Here is a 22,490-nt window from a genome sequence, read left to right as displayed (position 1 = left end):
TTATGAGTCATTTCAAAAATTGAAGAGCTGCCAATTTATCTGGTATTTTTAAATGGCTCCAGTTTTTCCTTTTTGGACACTCACTCATACCAATATCCAATCTGTTACTCTGTTAGTATTATTTACAATTTTAATTCACCTACTTCATCTATAAGACTCATTTTCTGGATAATAAGTGTGACTTCTTACAAATTTGTTTCCCAAATGAGCAATTTATAGCTGTGCTTTTTATATGCCAAACATTTTTCAAATGCTCAATGACACTCCCAGCTCCAAGCAACTCACAACCAAAGGAAAAATGAAAGCAGTTATAGGAAAAGACAAAAATAGGTGATCTATACACAATTAAAGATTCCTGCTCTCAGTGAACTGAAGTGGGATTTTCAATGAGGGTCCCACACAGAAAAGCTCAAGTGGTTGCATCATGCAATGGGAGGCCTCAAGGAAGAGGTACAGAGGTGACCATGCTAGAGGTTCACAACTGATGGACAAGGCTGAGAATAGGAACAGTATGTAGGGAACAGATAACATGAAGCTTGACTAGGGAGGGAAAGAGTTCTGTAAAGCTTTGAAGGTGGCAACAGGAAGCTTAAATTTGATGTGCTAGCAGATGAGAAGTCAATGGAGAAATCCAAAGAGGGAAGTTACAGGATCAAGTTAACAGACAAGGAAGCAGATCTTAGCAGCTGTATTTTGTACAAATGTGTGTATTTGAGATGCGAGAGAGAATGAATCGCAGAAGCCAAGATGAAGAACAAGAACCTGTTCCGGGAGATTTCATTGTGGGAATGGAAAGGACAGATGCTGAAGGTGTTGAGGGGCAGGATTTTGATAAGGCCTGGATATGTGGGGCAAGGGAAGAGGAGGAATCAAACACAATCCTGAGATATGGGATTGAGTGACAAGTTAAGATAGCAGTATTCTTGACAGTCAGAGGGAAGATAAGGAATTCTGTTTTGTTAAGATGACAAGACATCAAGATGAGGGACTGGATGGAAATGTTACTGGTGAGGAGACAGATGTGTGACTCATCAGCATAGAAATGCATTGCCGCAGATGTGCTTTTTGCTAACTGCTCATGCCCATAGACCATCATGGGCTATAAGGTGAAAAGGCTTTACATATTATGCTACTGCTTCAAAGGCAGCCTGTTTAGCAATCCTAAACAGCTGAACAACTGGAGTTGGTGTCTGGTCACTATTAGAATGAAATGACACTGGCATTCCCCTTTGACTGGTCACTATTAGAATGAAATGACACTGGCATTCCCCTTTGACTAGACAGGGCCAGAATCTGCAGAGCTGGAGAGCACACTACAGGTCTATCTATTCCCATGCCTGTTATGAGGGGGTTGACTTTTCACCTGTGAGTTTTTAAGGTCTAATTTTCAGGATGGAGAGATTGTCAGTATGGTGTATGCTTACTGAAAGGATGTATGTGTGCTTAGTGACAAGGTGATAGGAGAATTTATTTAAAAATAAAATAAGCTGGTGGAGGATACACTAGGTAAGGGTCTAAAGCAGAGGTAGGCAAACTACGGACCGTGGGCCACATCTGGGCCGCAGGACCCTCCTGCCTGGCCCCATAGCTCCTAGCCTAGGAGGCTAGCCCCCAGTCCTTCCCCCGTAGCCTCAGCTCGCCCCACAGCTGGCACACTGCTCTGGGCAGCAAGCTCCTGGGGCAGCGCAGCTGCAGAGCCTGGCCTGATCCAGCACTCTGTGCTGCACGATGGCATGGCTGGCTCCAGCCAGGTGGCGTGGATGTAGCGCCATCAGCCACCAGTGCTCCAGGCAGCGTAGTAGGCGGCAGGGAGGGAACAGGGGTGTTGGATAGAGGGCAGGGGAGTTTGGGGGGGCAGTTAGAGGGTGGGGAACAGGGGGATTGAATGGGACAGTCAGGGGCAGGTGTTCCAAGGGCAGTCAGGAAGGGAGGTTGTATGGGACGGTGGAGGGCAGTCAGGGGTGTGGATTCTGGGGACAGGGAGCAGGGGTGTGCGGGGACGGGGCAGGAGACCCAGGTGGGGCGTCAGAGGGGCTGCCTCCCCTAACTGGCCCTCCATACAATTTCCAAAACCTGATGTGGCCCTCAGAACAAAAAAAAAAAAAAAAAAGTTTGCCCACCCCTGGTCTACAGACGACTTTGCCCAAAATCCTGGATCTACTAGACAGTCCTGGAACAGAGCCAAAAACATCTGCTAGACCAAATGACAAGCATAGGTCAGACGGTTCATGAACTGCCAGAGTGAGCAACAAATGCTTTATTCCAGTGGAAAACTGGGAATCAGTTATTTTGTCTTTGTTGAGAAAGTCAATTTGTTAAAAAACAAAAAAACCAAAAAAAAAAACACCCCCAAAACGCACATCCTTCAGTACTTCTGTTAAAATTGTTCAGAGAAGAGAGTTAAATTTGGCTATATGAGAAGACTAGACAATACATTAGAAGTAAATATTTTATTCTTTTTATAGTTTGTATTCTATTCCTAAAAACACCAGAAGAAACAGTTTACGTTATTGATAGTCTGGACTGAAATAAAACCATGGAAAGATTTATCACATAGTTTAGAAGGTAGAGTGGCTGAGTAATATTTGCAACTATATACTTTCTACCCATGCATCCCAAAGAGTTAAACAAAAAAGGTAGGTAGATATCCCCATTTTTTATGGATGGAAACACTGATCAGCGACATTAAATGGCTTGCATAAGACTACAATGTGAGCCAGTATTAGAGCCTGCAGGGGAACGCAGGTCTGCTGTCTCCAATTTTCTCATCACTAAACCACAATGCCTCACAGGCATGGGTCCATAACTGTGCCTTTGGGAACCTGCAATCCAGTCTCTCTATATTTTCACTTTTCATACATACATGGAAGTTGATCCTACAGATCTTAACATAAAGAGTTCTAATCTCTCTCAGTTACATAGCTATAATGACCAGTAGGTCAATGTGTGTTATAGGCATTAACTGAGGGCACAAATGGAGCCCAGGAATAACCCTGGCACTTGGGTCTCCATTACCGTGCAAACTGTGTAGTTATTTATGCATGTGCAAAGTAAGTACGAGGTGAGTGTAACATTACAGTTCATTTCATACCCACTTTGCATACACACAAATGGCTAAACATTGTAAAGCAACCGACAGGATAACAGTCCTCGTGGTCATTAAATTTAATTGGATTGCCTGCTATTCCCTAGGATACAGCAACAGTACTGTTCATTCTAAAAATATTAGAATGGCTAAATTACCTGTTTTATCTCCAAGAACTAGACTTCTTTTTTTCTTAAGAAATGGAAGGTAATATGCTGGTCCCATTTTGTACCCCAACCCTTCACTCTCCATTTTCAACAGTTGCTATCTTTCATTTCCCATTATTGCTCCACTGCTTCCTTACATGACTGACCTGTAGCTGCTTCAGAGTTGCTTACATTAATTATAAAAGTATGTTAGCTGCTAAATCAGTACAATCGTTGCTAAGCACCACCTTTGCATGTGATGTGCACATCTGTCTCATTGAAGTAGCCTGCAAAGTCTCTACTGGAGACATTCAGAGTTGGTTCAAATATGAAAAGAGCATGTGATAAGCTATCACACTTTATTGATTAGGAAACCTTACAAGCCACACAGAACTAATCATTCTGCCCCACAGTTAATGATAGAGTTTACTAAAATTTTACTTGTTCATATCTTCAAAGTCATTTCATGGCTTCAAGTGAAATAAGTGAAAAAAGTTACAAACTACTGGATTTTTTTCAAAAGTCAGCCGAAAGAGGCTTAAAAAAAAAAAAGACGACAACCCACAAGAACTGATAAGCACACTCAACTGTTATTTGAAGTTAATGGAAGTTGAAGGTACTCAGCACCTCTGGAAAAAAGTCACATGGGGGAAATTGTGCACTATTCCCAATATCTAGAAGCAACATAAAGGGGTTAATGTCAACAATAAAAAAAAAGCTAAAAACTCACTCACTGTCTTCTGTGGGGAGGACCTGCAGGGAATAAATCCATTCTATTATATCATCTTTGTTCACCACATCTAAGGAATCCAACATATCCAGACCAGAGAGTGCGAAAAATGCAATTGTCAACCTAAAAGAAAAAGATACGACTTTCACTTCCCACCATAAATTTCACACTGGAGGTTAACAAAATGAAATGCAAAAATGGAAAAAATAAATCAATCAAACCTCAACTTTCGGATCTTGAGGAGTGTGACACATGAAGTCTAGATTGTACATAAGGAATTCTACCTGCTGCATGCAACAGTGTTTTTACATTTAGTTATTTCTATACTCTTGAATGAGGCTCTTCATTACATGAATCACATTTCCTTTGGTATGATTAATGAAGTGCCAGATATTTAAGTATTTGCATTGGAAAGAAAAGTGAATCAAGTATCCTAGCCTGCTAGTGGTAAGCCAAGCCTCTGAGGACTTGTCGCAGCAGTTGACACCCGCAGCTGGTCGGGGCCAAATGACTCGGGCTTGCAGGGCTCAGGTTATGGAGCTGTATAATTGTGGTGTAGATGTTTGGTCTCAGGCTGCAGCCCAAGCTCTGGGACCCTCCCAATTCCCAGCATCCTAGAGCCCAGGCTCTAGCCTGAGCCCAAACATGTCTACACAGCAATTAAACAGCCCCTTAGCCTGAGTCAGCTGGCATGGGCCAGCCATGGGGTTTTTAATTGTAGTTTAGACATACTCTTAGAGGCTTGCTACAAGCACATGGATTGAGAATTGTTAAGGACAGCTAATGGACATTAGGGCAAAAGGAACGGAAGGAACACAAATCAAACAAAACCATTATTCAGAAAGGCTCCTGGGAATAAGGAGGTAGAAATGAGACAAGAATGTAATGGGTACTCTTCTACCTCAAGTACAAAGCCAGTTCCAGTGAACACACGTACATATTATTTCTAAAGCCACAGGAGTTTTGCTAACAGAGTGTAGCAGTGTCATAATCATATTTTTGAGCTGCGGCTCTGACAAGACTTTCTTCTGGGTAATAGCCGCTAAAATACGCATTATCCCAAGGTGCCCTTTCTCAAAGAGTGCTGCATGTGACAATACTGTATCTTTGTTCTTGTCATGAAATATCAAGCACAGAATACCATACATCCACATTAGTGCAAATACATAAGATGTCTGGGGTAAATCAAGTGAAAGCTAATTTGGAAACAATGATGATTCTATGGTAATGTCAATTTAACAAAGATATATCCAAATACAGAGATACAACACAGCAGGCTGTCCACCGAAAACTCTTCCATGGAGCCGAAGGGTCATTTTAATTAGAGAGCGGCAAAGTTCTTTGAGCTGCACTAGGTTAATCCTTTAAGACTTCTTACAGTGGTACCTTCAGATGATTAGATCTGTGCTACCACACTAGTCTTTGTGAACAGTATCACAGCAAAACATTGAAATTCAAAAATAATTAAGTTCAACTAAAATTAGAAGACCATCCAGTTTTGGCAGGCATGCACACAATATTTTCCAGACTTGACAAATGTTGCAGTAGAAATCTGTGTGCTACTCCTCAAGGTAAATGCTGAAAGATCCTTTTTTACATTATGCTGCATGGCTAAATGAACATGAGCACATAAAGAACATACCAAGTCAAATACTAGGCACTTGCTGTAAGAAGATCTGAACACACTAAAGGTTGTACATATGGAAGGAGAGAGTGCATAGCTAAAATGTAGTGGAAATGTGTAAACACTAACTAAATAAGCACAAAAAGGGGTCTAACTGAACAATTTGGAGCTATAATTTCCTGAACCAGAGAGGGTGCATTAAGCTAGCTGTACACAGTTGCCTTAAAACTTCCAAGAAGATGTCAAGAATAGATTTATAAATTAAGTGCTGGAATTCACAGAAAAACAAAAAGATTCATACTAATGCTAATACAAATAACTTTTGACAATTCTTAAGCTGATATATAGACTTCATTTATAGCATCCTCATTTTGACACAAACATCAAGTTGGCAATATTATGAAAAAGTGTGATGGGTGTTCCACCTGCCATTTCAGGTACTGCGTACATTTCAATTTATAGTAAGTGTCAAACACATGTTTGACACATTTGCCTCCAAACTGAAATTTGTGAAGTCAGGAAGCTCGTACAAATCAAGAGGTCCAACAGATGCACTGATTTTGAGTCCCCTGCTTTTTTTTTTTTTTTTTTTTGAACTCAAGCCTGAATCTGAAATTAGAGAAAAAGGTCCACACTGATTACCAAAAGCCTCAGAACTCCTGGTCCTCAAGTATGGACAGAGAATATATTTTTCAAGTACAATTCAAAAACCTTTTTAAAATGACTATTTGAAATGTTGAACAAGCAACACGGAAAAGTACTATAATGTATCTCAAACTTCAAGTAGACCTGACTCTAGGGTCAGAAGATTTTATGGTCTTCTCCTTGTAAAAGAACTCTGCAAGCATATACGGTGCTGGGCGTGATGGTAAGAATTACATTGCTAAACTATCACTGAAAAGTTGCATCACAGAATAACTAGAGATTAAAATAAACGTAAGTGATTGTGGTCTAGTGGTTTCAGCACGGAATATGGAATGCAGCACGGAATATGGAATGCAGCATCTGAGTGCTTGTCTTTGTTCTCACATTGACTCCCTCAATGTCTCTGAAGAAGTCACAGCCTTTGATTCAGCACCTCCATTGCTAACCTGGGGATAACATTTTGTCCACACTCACAAGATTACTGTGAGAATTAGATAACATTCATAAATTACTGTTTATAAAATATTAATCTAAATGTTAGCATACTAGAAAAAGGTTGTGTGTGCAAACAGAAGTTTGATGTCTCAAGCTCTACATGCTCTGTTCAGGATACCTCTGCTTTTAATTAAATTGAAATTTAAAACCTGAAAATGCTACCAACTTTTTGGGTTTATTAGAATACCTGAAAATATATGTTACAAACTGATAACTATATTAAATCAGTTGACGTTATTTCAATATCATGCCCCATTATACAGTAGTTACACAACACTACTTACGTTTAATTATTTAAGTAAAGTACTCTATAAAAGCTACCATGCAGTTAAAGATTCTCTCCACCACTAAACTGCCAGTAAATGGAAGGCTCCTGAAAGTGAAATCAGCACTAGCTTAATCAAAAATATTGCAGGCAGGCTCCATGCAAATTTCAACACAACTCCACTAATACACCTCAAACATGGTTTACAAAACCTTGCCATTTTTAAGATGTGCAACGTTTTGGTGACGTCAATAAAAAGCTAGTGCTCACTAGATATAGGAGCTTCAAATTCATTTTCACTTTTGACCTGCACTGATATTTCAATGCAAAGATCAAAGACTACTTCACTAATCTATTGCACAATTTATATAATTAATGAAATGCATGGTAGGATGGAAGAAAAAGGATAATGTCTAAAAATAATGTCTAAATCTGTCTTCCAGATAGTTGCAAATACTGGGAAATCCAAGTATAACTAGGCAGGTCAAAAGAGAATCTGAAGAGCAACTAGAAAAAAGACAACTAGCAGCAATTTTTTAACAAAAACATCAGAAGCAGGAAACCTGCCAATCAGTGGGGCCACTGGATGACTGAGAAGCTAAAAGAGCATTAAAGGAAGATAAGGCCATTGTGGAGAAGCTAAATGAATTCTTTGCATCTGTCTTCACTGCAGAGGATGTATGAAGGAGATTCTCACACCCCAACCATTTTTAGTGAACAAATCTGAGGAACTGTCCCAGATTGAGATGACAACAGAAGACAACAGTTTAGATCAAACTGATAAAAAGTAATAAGTCACCAGGATCAGATGGTATTCACACACAAGTTCGGAAGGAACTATAAAATGAAATCGCAGCACTACCAACTATGGTATGTAACCTAGCAATTAAATCTAATTCTGTTCTAGATGACTGAAGGATAGCTAATGCAACACCAATTTTTAAAAAAGGCTTTCGAGGCAATCCTGGCAATTATAGGCTGATAAGCCTAACTTCAGTAGCAGACAAAGTGGTTGAAACTATAGTAAAGAACAGAATTATCAGACACAAACACGATTTGTTGGGGAAAAATCAACACAGCTTTTGTAAAGGGAAATGACTCAAATCACCAGAATTCTCTGAGAAGGTCAAAATACATGTGTACAAGGGTGATCCAATGCATACAGTGTACAAGTCTTTGAGAAGATCCCTCACCAAAGACTCTTAAGCAAACTACGCAATCACGGGATGAAAGGGAAGGTCCTCTCATGGATCAGTAACTGGTTAAAAGACAGGAAAAACAAAGGGTAGGTTTTCAGAATGGAGACAGGTAAATAGCTGTGTCTCCCAGAAATCTGTACTGGGACCAGTGCTGTTCAATACACTCAAGTGATCTGGAAAAAGAGTGAGGTGGTAAAGTTTGTCCATTATACAAAATTACTCAAGATAGCTAAGTACAAAGCAGTCTGTGAAGAACTACAAAGGGATCTCGCATAACTGGGCGATGGAGGAACCACATGGCAAGCGAAATTCAAATGTTGATAAATGCAAAGTAATTCTTATTGGAAAACATACCAACTTTACACACAAAATGATGGGGTCTAAATTAGCTGTTACAACTCAAAAAAAAAGAGATCCTGGAGTCATCATAGATTGTTTTCGGAAAACATCCACTTAAATGTGCACAGCCATCAAAAAAAGCTAACAATGTTAGGAATCTCTCTCTCTTTTCTCATGGTTAAGACAGTGAGTATAATAATGCTACTATATAAATCCATGGTATACCCACACCTTGAACACCGCGTGGAGTCCCTAATCTCCAAAAAGATACGTTAGAAATGGAAAAGGAACAGAGAAAAGCAACAAAAAAGATTAACGGTATGGAACAGTTTCTATATAAGGAAAGATTAAAAAGACTGGGACTACTCAGCTTGGAAAAGAGACAACTAAGGTGGGATATGATAGACCTCTATCAAATCATGACTAGTGTGGAGAAATTGAATAAGGAAGTATTATTTACCCCTTTCACATAACACAAAATCCAAATATCACCCAATAAAATTAATAGCAGCTTTAAAACAAACAAAAGGAAGTACTTCACACAACGCATGGCTCAATCTGCAGAACTCACTGCTAGGAGATGTTGAGAAGACCAAAAGTATAAGTTCATGGAGGACAGGTCCAGCTATTAGCCAAGACAGTCAGGGATGCAACCCCATGCTCTGGGTGTCCCTAAGTATCTGACTACCAGATTCTGGGACTGGACAAAGGGGGATTGTATCACTTGGTAATTGACTCATCCTGTTCATTCCCTCGGAAGCATCTGGCACGGACCATTGTTGGAAGACAGAATACTGGGCTACATGAACCATTGGTCTGACCCAGTATGGTCTTTCGTATGTTTTTATGAAATATAATGTAAGGAATAAACAACCCTATATTGGCCCAAGTGATAGATGGGACCTATTAGGTCTTTTCCATCTCTAGGTAGGACTTCATGAATATTTCATCCTTTTGTCACATACCCATAGATCACTGTATGAGTCTCAGATTTAAAAAATCTCTTATCTGCTCTCAAGCTCCAACAAGCATTTTACTTTCCTGTCTTTTCCCTCCCATTTGTTCATTTTTGGTTTTTCCTAGGAGCAGTACTCAGTGGACATTCTTTGCTGCCAAAGTGGGTAAACTTTAAAAGTTTTTTTTAAATAAACCTGTTTTAAATGTATGATAAATTATGTTACAGTCTAAAATTGCTATAATCTGTCAACATAATTTAAACAAAATAAAACTAATACGCTGAAACAATAAGCGCTCCTCAATCTGTATGAGTTAAATGCTGCTTTTTTATATTCAGAATCAGGGAGAAAACACTTTAACTTCTGACACCAAGCTTTATAAATGGCACAGTATGTCTGTCACCTACTACATTTAAATGTTTAAATAACGTCCATTCTTTATAATGGAGTGAATGATAGTAATTACCTTCCCCTCAAATATCAGTACTTTCAGCCATACAGAACAATTTGCGTCTTCTTTAAATTTTTGATACCAGGTTAGTCAAATGCTTGAGTCCATTCATCAAAGTAATCTAGAATTGTTCAGAGTATGTTTAAATTCACATTAGAAACTAATTAAGTAGAAAAAAACTAATAATTTTACTCAGCTAATAAAAAAAACTAAAAATCTTGGTTTTGGGCATTTTAAATTGAATTCCAGTTTCCATCCAAATGCATGATCAAAAAGTTAGGTATTAGTAAATAAACACATCATTCACCATAGTATTTAATTTCCATATTTGGCACCTGAATAGATGTATATTGAGTTTTACAGTTACTTTAACAGATGTACAAGTATAGTGCATTCTCCTGGGCAGCAGAAGGAATTATCAAAACTAGTGTAATGACTATATTCAGTTGTCAATTTTATTATTTACATATCTTAATGGCTATATCAACCAATGAGAATTTATTTTCTCAAGGAAAAGATTCAAAGTACACACGGAAAACAAAGCTAAGATTATAAAAATCAAGGTTTTCTACTTTCTGATTTAAATCACTGCTTTCAAACAAGTGACTTAATTAATCCAGCCTGCATGCCTGCTGACCTTAAGTACACACTGCAGGCAGGAGCTCCTTCCAGTGTGAGGACCAGCCAGGAAGACTGGAAGGATCAGCTGCTTACCTCAACTTTCTCTCGGCTCTTTTTGTCCCAGATCGTCTTAGGAGGGTAAAAACTGCAGCCCTGACTACACTAGTATGCGCAGGTGCTCTCACATTGCGCCTCTAACACTTGTAAGAATGGTTTCAGAATGGTAGCTGTGTTAGTCTGTATCAGCAAAAAGAACAAGGAGCAGTGGAAAATACAGTAGGAAGAGATACATACACAGACTATATATAAAACAGACTCCAGCAAGAAACTGCTCAATTAGAATTAATTTGCAAACTGGACTCCGTTAAATTAGGCTTGAATAAAGACTGGGAGTGGATAGGTCATTACACACAGTAAAACTATTGCCCCATGCTTATCTTTCCCCTACTGTTACTCACACCTTCTTGTCAACTGTTGGAAATGGGCTATCATGGCTATTACTACAAAAGGTTTTTTCCCCCTCCTGCTGATAATACCTCACTGTAACTAATCACTCGTTATAGTGAGTGTGGCAACACCCATTTTTCACATTCTGGCATAATAGATATATCTTCCTACTGTATTTTCCACTGCATGCATCTGATGAAGTGGGTTTTAGCCCACAAAAGCTTATGCACAAATCAATTTGTTAGTCTCTAAGGTGCCACAAGTACTCCTCACTCTTTTTACTGGTAAGAATGTTAGTTTAGAAAGAGCAATGGTATTTTACCACAGTGACATTCATACCTGCATGATCAGAAAATATTTTGGTAGGAACACTTATGTCCCACCTACACCACCACCCTCGCGGTTACTACCAGCAGGGCAGCTGCGCTGGCAAAAGTGCAACAGGGACCGTTTTCCCATCACAGGCTGGTGCAGCCACCCGTAGGAGAGGACGAGCCGTTCAACGCACATTACCCCGAGCCCCAGCACGAGCTGTCCCTGAGCAGCAGCTACGAACCGCCTGTCTGGCACCCACGCGAGATCAGGGGCGAGCGGCTGCGCTGAGACCTGCCCTAAAGCTGGACGCGGGAAAGCCAGATCCACAGACCGCGTCACAGGCCAGACCCCAGCGCTGGGACATCGGAGTGGCCGAGACCAGCGGGCGGGACCCGCAATCTGGGAGCCGGCCACGAGAGGAATCCGCCCTGGAGGCGCCTCGATGTGACGGGCCCTGGGACGGCCCCAGCGTCCCCCACCCCGGCGCCTATGCGGGAGCAGCAGCAGCAGCAGCTCCCCTCCCCCCGGCGGGGCCGGTACCTGCTAGTCTCCAGGGATGAGTATCTCTCGGGCAGGATCTGCAGGCAGCGCTGGAAGAAGCGCACGTGCCGCTCCTTCAGGAAATCCAGCCGCTCCTCGTCCCCAGTGCCCGGATCCTCCTCCTCCGCCGCCATCTTATCCGCCCTCCCCACCCTGGCAGGTACCCGGCGCGCACTATGTGCGTCACCAGCCACAGCCGGCGCCCGCTCACGTGATCTCGAGGTTCGCGTGTCCTTCGGGACGAGAAGACGTCTCGGTATCGCGTGATTCAGGGATGTAACACTTCCGGCCCGCGCCGCAACTCGTGCAAACTTGGCTGGTTTTCGGGGGTGTGGCCAGAACGCGACTTGCCACGTGTCTGCCCGCGGGGGTAAGTTCAGCCGCTCAAACGAGGCGGAGCCGCCGGTCCTTGCTGCTCGGCTCACTGCGGAGTGGAATGAACTATGGCAACATCAAGCTACGATTACTAACTAATAGTGACAGCGCTGTGGTTTGTTCATAGTTTTTAGACCAATCTAATATATTGTATTTCCAAATCATTTTAAACTTTTATTGGTGTGCCCTGTATAACTAATCTATAAATGATCTTTGAAATTTTCTTTCTAATCAAGAACGTCACCAACATGTTTTCACAGATTCAAATTTGCCCCAACTAATGTAGTGGCATTAATATTTCCCCTTAAATAATGTCTGAGTAGTAAATATAGTGAGATGAGGCATAGGACCATAAGCATAGCCAGAATGTTCATCCTGTCTCATTTTTCCATTCTTCCTTTTAGAGATGTCTTCCTTTCTCTTTCCTCATTCTCTTGCGCCAGTTCCCTCTTCAAACCTTGCCTCTTCCCATTCTCCCATCTTTGCTTCCTATTCACTCCTCCCCACTTCTAAAGGTGAAGAGCCCAGGGCTAAACTCAAATTGCCTTGGGCTAAACTCAAATTACCTTCCGCTAAACTCCATCTTCAGTCCTTCCTACTCCCTGACCCAATCATATTAAGTCAAATCATGTGAATTTAAAAACATTCTTACACAACAGTGTGTACAAGATACATGCCCTCTAATGCTGTTCTTCAAGCTTTTCTTCTTTTTCAGCATATTGAAATAAGAGTCTCACCACAAAAGGAGAAATGTACACTAAGTCCCTGAACTAGTGTGGAAAAACTTGTGCATGTAACAGTATGATGGAAAAGGCCCAGACTTTCACAGGCTCAGGCCTGTATTTTCTCTGCTTCTCAAGCTCATATCATCTTCTCTTTTCCTGGCTTTAGCTCAAAGATGGGCCTAGGGATTTGAATAACAAACAAAACCTAAAAATCAAGGACAGGACACGTATCTAGTCTCACATTTAACCGTGTCAGCTATTCACTAATTAGTCCGCTTGGCACAAAAGTATATGCAGCTGTTTTCTCATGTATTTTCTCATGTATTCTCAAAAATACTTAATATCAAAGGTCAAGGTATGTTCCTTACACTCCCTTCAAAATGATGAATGTATCCGCAACAGATGTATCCTATATCCCCCTCCCCATAATTATCCATGTATTTTGTATGACCTGTTATCTATAGGTCAGTATCATAACGTATATTAAAGTTGTTTACTACTAATTATAAAAGGGGCTCATGTCCCCCATGTAAGGTGTGTTCTTCTCTGGCATTAGTCGGGAAAAAACACCCGCTCAGCTGAACGAAAATAAAGGTGTGGTACCCGTCTTCTTGTTCTCCGTGCCTCCTTGGTGTAATTAGGTAAGCTCCAGGGGGAAACGGGCCCTATTTGGCCAACAAACTGGCGACTCCGCCGGGACTTCTCTCCCTGTAGAGGGCGCTGACCGGCGACCGAGGGCGACTCCGAGGAGTGGCCACCTCGAGCTGTTGGTTTGCTCGGGCCTCGGGGCGTCGTGATCGGTCGGGGCGGCCGCGTCCTCTCTAAAGAGAATTCCTAACGACACGGAGGCGAGACGGTGCCAGAAGGAGGGGAAGGTCCAACAGCCGGACGCGGCCACTCCGGGTGGTAAGTGCGTTTTACCTCTTGGGTTTAAAGGATATAACGCCCCCGCAGTGTAGTTGGACCTTATAAGTGATCCTAGTGTGGAGGGATCTTGTGGGTGTTTAAAGGTTAACTAAGCCAGACAATTGTTGATGAATAATTCCACTAACTTTACAAGCCCGTGGGCTGTACTAGATAACTATTGGGACATAGAACAGCCCCAGGGCTTGTTTCTGTTTCTGGGGGGAGTGTTGCTTTTCTTCCTACTAATGATAATTTGGAAACCACAATTGTAATAACCAGGTCTAGGACTTAAACCGACTCTAGCCGCCCTGAGACTCCTGCAAGGGGAAACCCCGTGACCAGGATATCTCAATCGCAAGGGGGGTCGGTCGAACCCGTGACCAGGTTTCATTATATATAAGCAAAATGGGGTCCGGCCAAAGTAGTTATGCTGGGACACCTTTAGAATGTATGTTAAATAATTGGAAGGCGTTTAGACGTCAGGCTGATTATGGAACGCCATTATGTAAGGATGATTTGATAAAATTCTGCACCATAGAATGGCCAACATTCGGGGTGGAGTGGCCCGCTGGGGGAACACTAAAATTAAAAACCGTGCAAGCTGTGCATAACGTTGTAACTAGGGATGGACACTGGGACCAGTACCCCTATATAGATATCTGGCAGGATCTTACAGCTAATCCTCCCCCTTGGTTGCGAGAGTGTAGAGCCCAAGCCATTCGGGCCTTAATGGCTCGGACTTCGGGCCAGCGTCAGGATCGCCCCCCTGTGAAAAAGCCCTGCCCACCAGCTGTAATTCCTACTGCCCCTGATCCTATGCCCCCTCCTCCAGTGTATCCTGGCCTTCCAGCCTCTCCGGCACAACCCCCTCCCTCAGTAGTGGCTACCCCAGAAAGCAGTCCCCCTCCCCCAGAAAACAGTTCCCCTTCCCGTGAATCAACAACCCCCGACACGGAAGATAGTAGTGGAGAGGACTATAGTAGCCAGAAAACCGATACCCCAGCTATAGGCTCCAAGAAGAGCTCCCCGATAGCTCACCATACCAGGTATTATACAAAACAATTGGGGGAATGGCAAGTAGCGAGTACTCCCGGAAATACAAAAATTGTTATCACCAAGAGCCCTGAGGTAAAAAAGACCCCAGCCGCGACAGGCCCGGTGCGTGAACTACCCCTCAGGGAAACTGTGGGTCCTGAGGGCGGCCTCACTATGATATACGTTCCTTTCACTACAAGTGACTTGTATAATTGGAAGCACCAAAACCCCTCATTTTCAGAAGACCCCGCCCCGTTAACAGCAGTTTTCGAAACTCTGGTTTCGGCCCACAACCCTACTTGGGGTGACATGAGAATTGCCCTTAACACCCTACTAACAGCAGAGGAAAGGCGCTTGGTCTTCTCCAAAGCTAAGGAGGCATTGGTGGCAGGGGGGGTGGACGCAGCTGACATACCCGACCAGCTCCCCGAGGCTGTGCCCGATTGGCCACATACCAGTGACGCGGGTCGCGATCTCCATCGCAAATACGCCCGGGCTATAGTTCAAGGGATGAAACGCTGTATTAGGAAGACCCCAAACTGGGCTAAGCTGTACAATATTAGACAGGAAAAGAATGAGAACCCAGCCGCTTTCTACGAGCGTCTGTGTAACACTTGTAAAAGATACACAGACCTAGACCCAGAGGATGTTAATGGAAAGCGAGTACTCATTCCCCTTTTTATCGGGCAGTCCTATGAGGACATTCGGAAAAAGCTGCAGAAGATAGAAGGAGCATCGGGTAAAAATATAGAGGAGCTTTTGGAGATTGCATTAAAAGTCTATGATCGCAGGGATGACGAGGAACGGAAGAAGGGGGCCCGCCTACTGGCAATGGCCCTAAAGGGGGAAACTGGGAAAGGGGGGAGCAGCGCAAAGGGACGAACAGGATCACAGGAAAAGGGAAGAGGCACCCGTTTGGGACGAAATCAGTGTGCTATCTGTAAGGAAGAAGGGCACTGGAAGAATGAGTGCCCCCGGCGACATGACAGGAGGGAGGGAAGCAGGAATAGGATCCCACCTGTGCCCGTTTTCTATAACGAGGCACACGATGAATCAGTTGTATAGGGAGGCCGAGGGACCCAGCGGCCCCTTCTAGCGGCGCAACCCGCTGGCCTGGATCCCACGGTAATAATTGAGGTAGGGGGCCGCCCAATTGAAGCCCTGATCGACACAGGAGCCGCCCTTAGCTTGCTTCCCCTTGCAGAGGCTCCCCGGGGAAGGGCAAAAGGATGTGCGGTAGTCCAAGGGATAGAGGGGCAAAATATAAAATTGGAAAAATCCCTTCCTCTCCTAGTAAAAGTAGGAGACTGCCATATATCCCACCAATTCGTTTGTAGCCCCTCCTGTCCCATTGCGCTGCTAGGACGAGATCTGCTTACTAAACTGCAAGCAGAAATCTCATTCAACAATAATGGGACTTTGGAGGTTAGGCTTCCTAAACAGCAAATTTCTAATTATCAAATGGCTCTTTTAAACATTAAAAATCCTCCCCCGGCACAGCCGGAGAGTGAGAGGAACCAACTACCAGGGGTTAATTCTGAGGTCTGGGCTGAGGAGGGAGGTTTTGCTCGGGCTCGCAACGCTTTGCCAGTACACATCTCCCTTAAGGAGGGAAGCCGCCCAGTCCGAATTCGACAATACCCCCTTAAGTTAACCACTCAGATTGGACTTAAACCTTTAATACAGAAGTTTTTGCAGTGCGGGTGGTTAAGGGAAGGCACCTCTCCATATAATACTCCAATAATGGGAGTGCCTAAACCTAATGGACAATATCGTTTGGTCCAAGACTTAAGGCAAGTTAATAAGTTAATAGAAGCCCCCTATCCCGTTGTCCCAAATCCCCATACTATCTTAAGCCAGGTCCCCAAAAATCACGGGTGGTTTTCTGTGATAGATTTAAAAGATGCTTTCTTTTCCATACCCCTTGATGCAGAGTCTCAGAAACTGTTTGCCTTTGAGTGGGAAGATCCAGATACCCATTATAAGGCTCAGTATCTCTGGACTGTTGTTCCCCAGGGACTGACTTGTGCCCCCGAAATTTTCGGTAGCCAGCTCAAAAGAGACCTGGCCCCGTTCCTAGCTGAACATCCCTTATGTAACATAGTTCAGTACTGTGATGATTTACTCCTAAGTACTGAAACAGAAACAGCTTGTAAGGAACATACGATAGAACTCCTTAACTTTCTTGGGGCCCAGGGGTATAAGGTTTCTAAGGAAAAAGCTCAACTGGTTAAACAGCAGGTTACTTTTCTCGGATATCATCTCCGTCAGGGACATCGTAGCTTAGGCAAAGATAGGATTCAGGCTATACTCGAAAGCCCTCAACCTCGAAATCCCAGAGAACTAAGGGCTTTCTTGGGGTTAACTGGTTTTTGCCGGCTTTGGATCCCTGACTACGGAGGGAAAGCTAAACCACTATACGAGTCCCTCACTAAGGAGGGTCTGCTAAACTGGGAATGGACCAAGGAAAAAGAAAAAGCATTTCAAGAGCTTAAAGAAGCCCTAGTTCAGCCCCCTGCTTTGGCTCTCCCGGATCCCCGGAAACCTTTCACTCTGTATGTTCATGAAAGGAGAGGGGTAGCCTCCGGGGTGCTGTGCCAGAGATCGGGACCAGCTTGGCGACCTGTGGGTTATTACTCTAAGGTTTTAGACCCGGTCGCCAAGGGCTGGCCAGCCTGTTTACGAGCCGTAGCTGCAACTGCTCTCCTTGTACAAGAAGCTGAGAAACTGACCTTGGGTGGGGATACTGAGGTTGTGGTACCCCATGGAATACCCCAGGTATTAGGAACAGGAGCCGGAGAAAAACATTTAAACCCCAGCCGGCATACTAGATATGAGGTGGGACTTTTGTTGGCTCCGAATCTAACTTTTAAAACCGTTAGTTCTCTCAATCCAGCTACCTTACTGCCAAATTCCCAAGTCCCTTATGGAGCTAGCCCCACCCACGACTGTGTTGAAGTTTTACAGCAAGAAACTAAACCCCGCCCTGACCTTTCAGATTTACCCTGGCCCAACCCCGATATTGAGGTCTATGTAGATGGATCCAGTTATGTAGAAGAAGGGAAGCGGTTTACAGGAGCAGCTGTCATAGTTAAAGAAGGAGAAGTGTATAAATTCAAGCTAAGCCCCAACCTATCTGCCCAGGCGGCGGAACTGGTGGCTCTTATTGAGGCTCTCCGGATGGGAACTGGAAAGATTATTAACATATATACTGACAGTCGTTATGCATACATGGTGGTGCATGCCCATGGAACCCTATGGAAGGAAAGGGGTTTCATTACGGCCTCAGGTCAGAAGATAGCACATGGGGCTCTTATTAAGGCACTACTTGAAGCCTTGATGCTTCCCCTCCGGGTTGCAGTAATACACGTGCGTGCACATGGGAGGGCCCCTGAGACTGAACAACGGAAATATAATCGATTAGCTGATCAAGCTGCCAAAGAAGCAGCACAGGAAGGAGCTATATGGCTCCTTTGGGTCCAAGATACAGAAGCCAAAACCCCTGCTCCCCATTATACAGTAGAAGAAGTGTCTTACGCCCAAGCTGCAGGAGCCCAATTAACTCCCACGGGGTGGTGGAAGTTGCCGGGAGGGGAGATTTTTGTACCTAGACCAGTGCTTCAGGAGATTCTCCAATCACTACATAAGGAGGGACATTTGGGCTCAGGAGCCATGGTTGACCTAATCACCCGATCCGTACGGGGAATAGGTGCACACATGGAAGCCCAAAGAATTGTAAATAATTGCTCTATTTGTCAGCGAACGAACCAAAAAGGGTGCGGTCCACCTGCCCCAATGGGAGGTCGGCCTTGGGCTGCTTATCCTTTTCAGAGATGGCAAGTGGACTTCGCTGAGGTCCCCCTCTGTAGGGGTTATAAGTACCTGCTTGTCTTTGTTGATCAATTTACTGGATGGGTGGAGTGTTACCCCACACGGCATTGTCAGGCACGAGCCGTTACCAAAGCTCTGTTACATGAAATTCTTCCCCGCTTCCACCTCCCGGAGGTGATTGAATCGGACCAGGGAAGTCATTTCATTTCCCAAGTAGTTCAGCAAGTGTCACGAGCCCTTGGGATCCAATGGAAATTGCACACGCCCTGGAGACCACAAAGTTCGGGCCAAGTAGAGAGGATGAATAGAACTCTTAAAGACACTCTCACAAAGCTATGTGCAGAGTCTGGGTTGAAGTGGCCTGATGCCTTACCACTGGCCCTTACTCGCATTCGGAGGGCCCCGCGCAAGGGTTTAAAACTTTCACCCTTCGAATTAGTCTTTGGGTTTCCTCCCCGAGTACTTATCCCGGGCTACCGAGAGGATACAAACTGGGAAGTAGGGAAGGACTCTTTATGGAAACAGGTTTCTGCGCTGCAATCTGTTTTGTTACAGTTACACCGATACGCAGCACCTTTCCAGACTCTTCCTTTGGAACAACCGGTGCATTCCTTCCAGATCGGCGATCAGGTCCTCGTTAAAAAGTGGAAGCGGGATCCACTCACGCCACGGTGGGACGGTCCGCACACTGTATCGCTCATCAGTCAGGCAGCTGTTAAGGTTCTTGGGAGCGACAAGTGGACGCATCATTCCCGAGTAAAGCGGTTCCTGAACCTTGATTCAGAAGACAGCCAAGCTGAAAAGGACATCAGCCCTCTGTTCTCTCCGGCTCCGGAAGCCCGGAGAGACACAGGCAAAGACTCTACCTGGGAATATCAAGGATTGAAAGGACTGAAAGGACTGTTTAAAAGACAAAAATAATGAGACCATCCGTTGTGTTTCTGGTCTGTATGCTTGCTTGTGCATATAATTGGGAAAATAAATTTTTGCAGTTAGGGGAATTAATAGCAGATTCTTTTAACCTTACTAATTGTTGGGTATGTGGCGGTCCGGGAGAATTAAATAAATGGCCTTGGGTAGCTCAGCCAGTGCAGCCTAAATGGTGGTTAAGTAGCTTAAGCATAGTACATAAGGGAACGGGAAGGTGAACTAAAAACCAGGGTCCCTGGCGACTCTATTCTGCTGGAATAGGTGTCTTTTGCCTTAATCGGACAAGACGTGAAGGGAAATATATGGGGGAAAGCAAATGTGAATGGACCCTATCTTTGGGCTTTAATTGCTGGGATCCCCATTGTCGCCCATATAATTGTTTAAAGTACCAAGAACGGTGGAACCTTACCCATGTAAAGCTAACTAATAATAGCTGGGTGAAGTGTTCCTATTGGAATCACAAAGGTGATGGCTGTAAAGCAGTTGGATTAGACGGGTATTTTGATGCCCTCTTTCTAAGCTGCCAGCGAGACAATTCCACCGATAAAAATCATGTGGTACGATGGTATCAATGGGCATGGCAACACCTTAACGGGACCCGAGTTACCCATTTTCGACAGTTCTGGGCTAGTACCAATAACCCAAAATTTGGCTGTAATTGTGTTTGGAAGCCAGAAGCAGGAGCATGGAAATGCAACTATTGTAACCCTGATGTAGATCACTTTCTAGGAGGACCTATAAAATCAGGTAACGCTCTCTATTATGAAGAGCCGGGCCCCGCCGATTCTCCCGAGACCTGGGATGGCCCTTTCGCTAATGGAATATGGGCGTTAAAGGGTCACTATTGGATCTGTGGTTCTTATGCCTATCGCAAATTGCCTCCAAACTGGTCAGAAATATGTTACATAGGATATATTAGGCCTTTATTCTTTCTTTTACCTCAAGCTCAAGAAAATAAATTGGGAATTAAAGTGTATAATAATTTGGTCAAAGAAAAACAATCTCTAGACTCCACTTTAACAGCCGGAAGTTCCCAAAATTGGGGAGCTCAAGAGTGGCCCCCTGAACAAATTATTAAACATTATGGACCGGCCACCTGAAATCCCAATAAACTGGTAACCGGGGCCAAAAAGCCTATTTATAATCTAAATCAAATCATTAGGCTCCAAGCTATTTTAGAAATAGTAACTAACCAAACAGCCGCAGCATTAGATCTCCTGGCCAATCAATCAACTCAAATGAGGCATGCAATCCTTCAGCATCATATAGCTCTTGACTATTTGTTTGCAGAAGAAGGGGGACTCTGTGCAAAATTAAATGAATCTAACTGCTGCCTACAAATAAATAACAATGGCCAAGCAGTAAAACAGTTAACCAAAAAAATAAGGAAAATAACCCATGTCCCAGTACAAACCTGAAATGGTTGGGACACAGATTGGTTCACCTCCTGGTTACCACAGTGGGGATGGTTGCGAAAGGGTTTCCCCCTCCTTATACTTTCTATCACTGTTCTATTAACCATTCTTTGTTTTGCTCCATGCTTAATCGCAACGATTCGCAAGCTGGTTGGTCAAGTTACATACCAGCAAATAATGATAATGTTTAAAACTAAAAACATTGAGGCGCAAGGCCCATAAGCTCTTAAAATGTTTTTAAGGGGGGAAATTTGATGGAAAAGGCCCAGACTTTCACAGGCTCAGGCCTGTATTTTCTCTGCTTCTCAAGCTCATATCATCTTCTCTTTTCCTGGCTTTAGCTCAAAGATGGGCCTAGGGATTTGAATAACAAACAAAACCTAAAAATCAAGGACAGGACACGTATCTAGTCTCACATTTAACCGTGTCAGCTATTCACTAATTAGTCCGCTTGGCACAAAAGTATATGCAGCTGTTTTCTCATGTATTTTCTCATGTATTCTCAAAAATACTTAATATCAAAGGTCAAGGTATGTTCCTTACACTCCCTTCAAAATGATGAATGTATCCGCAACAGATGTATCCTATATCCCCCTCCCCATAATTATCCATGTATTTTGTATGACCTGTTATCTATAGGTCAGTATCATAACGTATATTAAAGTTGTTTACTACTAATTATAAAAGGGGCTCATGTCCCCCATGTAAGGTGTGTTCTTCTCTGGCATTAGTCGGGAAAAAACACCCGCTCAGCTGAACGAAAATAAAGGTGTGGTACCCGTCTTCTTGTTCTCCGTGCCTCCTTGGTGTAATTAGGTAAGCTCCAGGGGGAAACGGGCCCTATTTGGCCAACAAGTAGATGATGCATCTGATTTGATGACATATTGTTTGCTACATCTGAGCACAGACACTGTAGTACCAGTGGTAAGGCCATAATCATCCCTCTCCAGTGAAATAAACCAAATGAGAAGTCAGGGTTGAAAAATGGCACACAGGAAGCCCAGCAGAAATATTTAGGATGTGTTATCTCTAGTCAGGATACTTGTTTCATCTCGTAGAAAGAATATAGGTTCATGTTAGATGTGGGTGAACTCTGGTTTTAAACAGTTGTGGATTTTGATGCGAGTCAGGCCCGAAGCATGCAACCAAAAAGAATGAGATCATGAGAACGAAGGGTTGTTTGTATCAAACTTGTAGTGATCCTGGAAATAACAGTATTATCTTATTTAAGGTTTGGGCTAAGCAATAACAATAAAGAGAAAATGTTAATTGGGCACCAGGTGCAGTAAATAATTGGTTAGAAATGCACAGTCCAGTAGCTACAGAAAAATAGGGCAAAGTGAGATAAGGTGAAAAAAGCTTGAAAAAAGCAGAATATAGCCCCAAATTACTTGAGCTAATTTTAGCTAAAGTCC

At 43.4% G+C, this 22,490-nt stretch overlaps 1 protein-coding gene and 1 long non-coding RNA gene across 3 annotated transcripts in view; one reads left to right on the top strand and one right to left on the bottom strand.

Moving 5' to 3' along the window:
- Positions 1-12,046, bottom strand: part of PGGT1B (protein geranylgeranyltransferase type I subunit beta) — a 72,496-nt gene extending 60,450 nt beyond the window's left edge. The window contains exons 1-3 of one of the 2 annotated variants that reach the window (XM_030565739.1): positions 11,859-11,947; positions 9,951-10,056; positions 3,966-4,084 (exon numbers count right to left, since the gene is read on the bottom strand). In XM_030565739.1, coding sequence (XP_030421599.1) covers positions 3,966-4,047 — 82 coding nt within the window. In that variant the 5' untranslated portion in view covers positions 4,048-4,084; positions 9,951-10,056; positions 11,859-11,947. Of the gene's footprint in view, positions 1-3,965; positions 4,085-9,950; positions 10,057-11,858 lie in introns of both variants that reach the window. The other variant, XM_030565738.1, reaches the window with a different exon arrangement.
- A 92-nt stretch (positions 12,047-12,138) lies between these two features.
- LOC115653065 overlaps positions 12,139-22,490 on the top strand; it is a 21,558-nt gene continuing 11,206 nt past the window's right edge. The window contains exon 1 of the long non-coding RNA XR_004000835.1: positions 12,139-12,228. This is a non-coding gene — a long non-coding RNA (uncharacterized LOC115653065). The remainder of the gene's footprint in view (positions 12,229-22,490) is intronic.

Source organism: Gopherus evgoodei, chromosome 6 (genome assembly GCF_007399415.2).
Source record: "Gopherus evgoodei ecotype Sinaloan lineage chromosome 6, rGopEvg1_v1.p, whole genome shotgun sequence".
In the NCBI taxonomy this organism is placed as follows: domain Eukaryota; kingdom Metazoa; phylum Chordata; order Testudines; family Testudinidae; genus Gopherus; species Gopherus evgoodei.
This window is presented reverse-complemented; position numbering and strand designations above follow the sequence as displayed.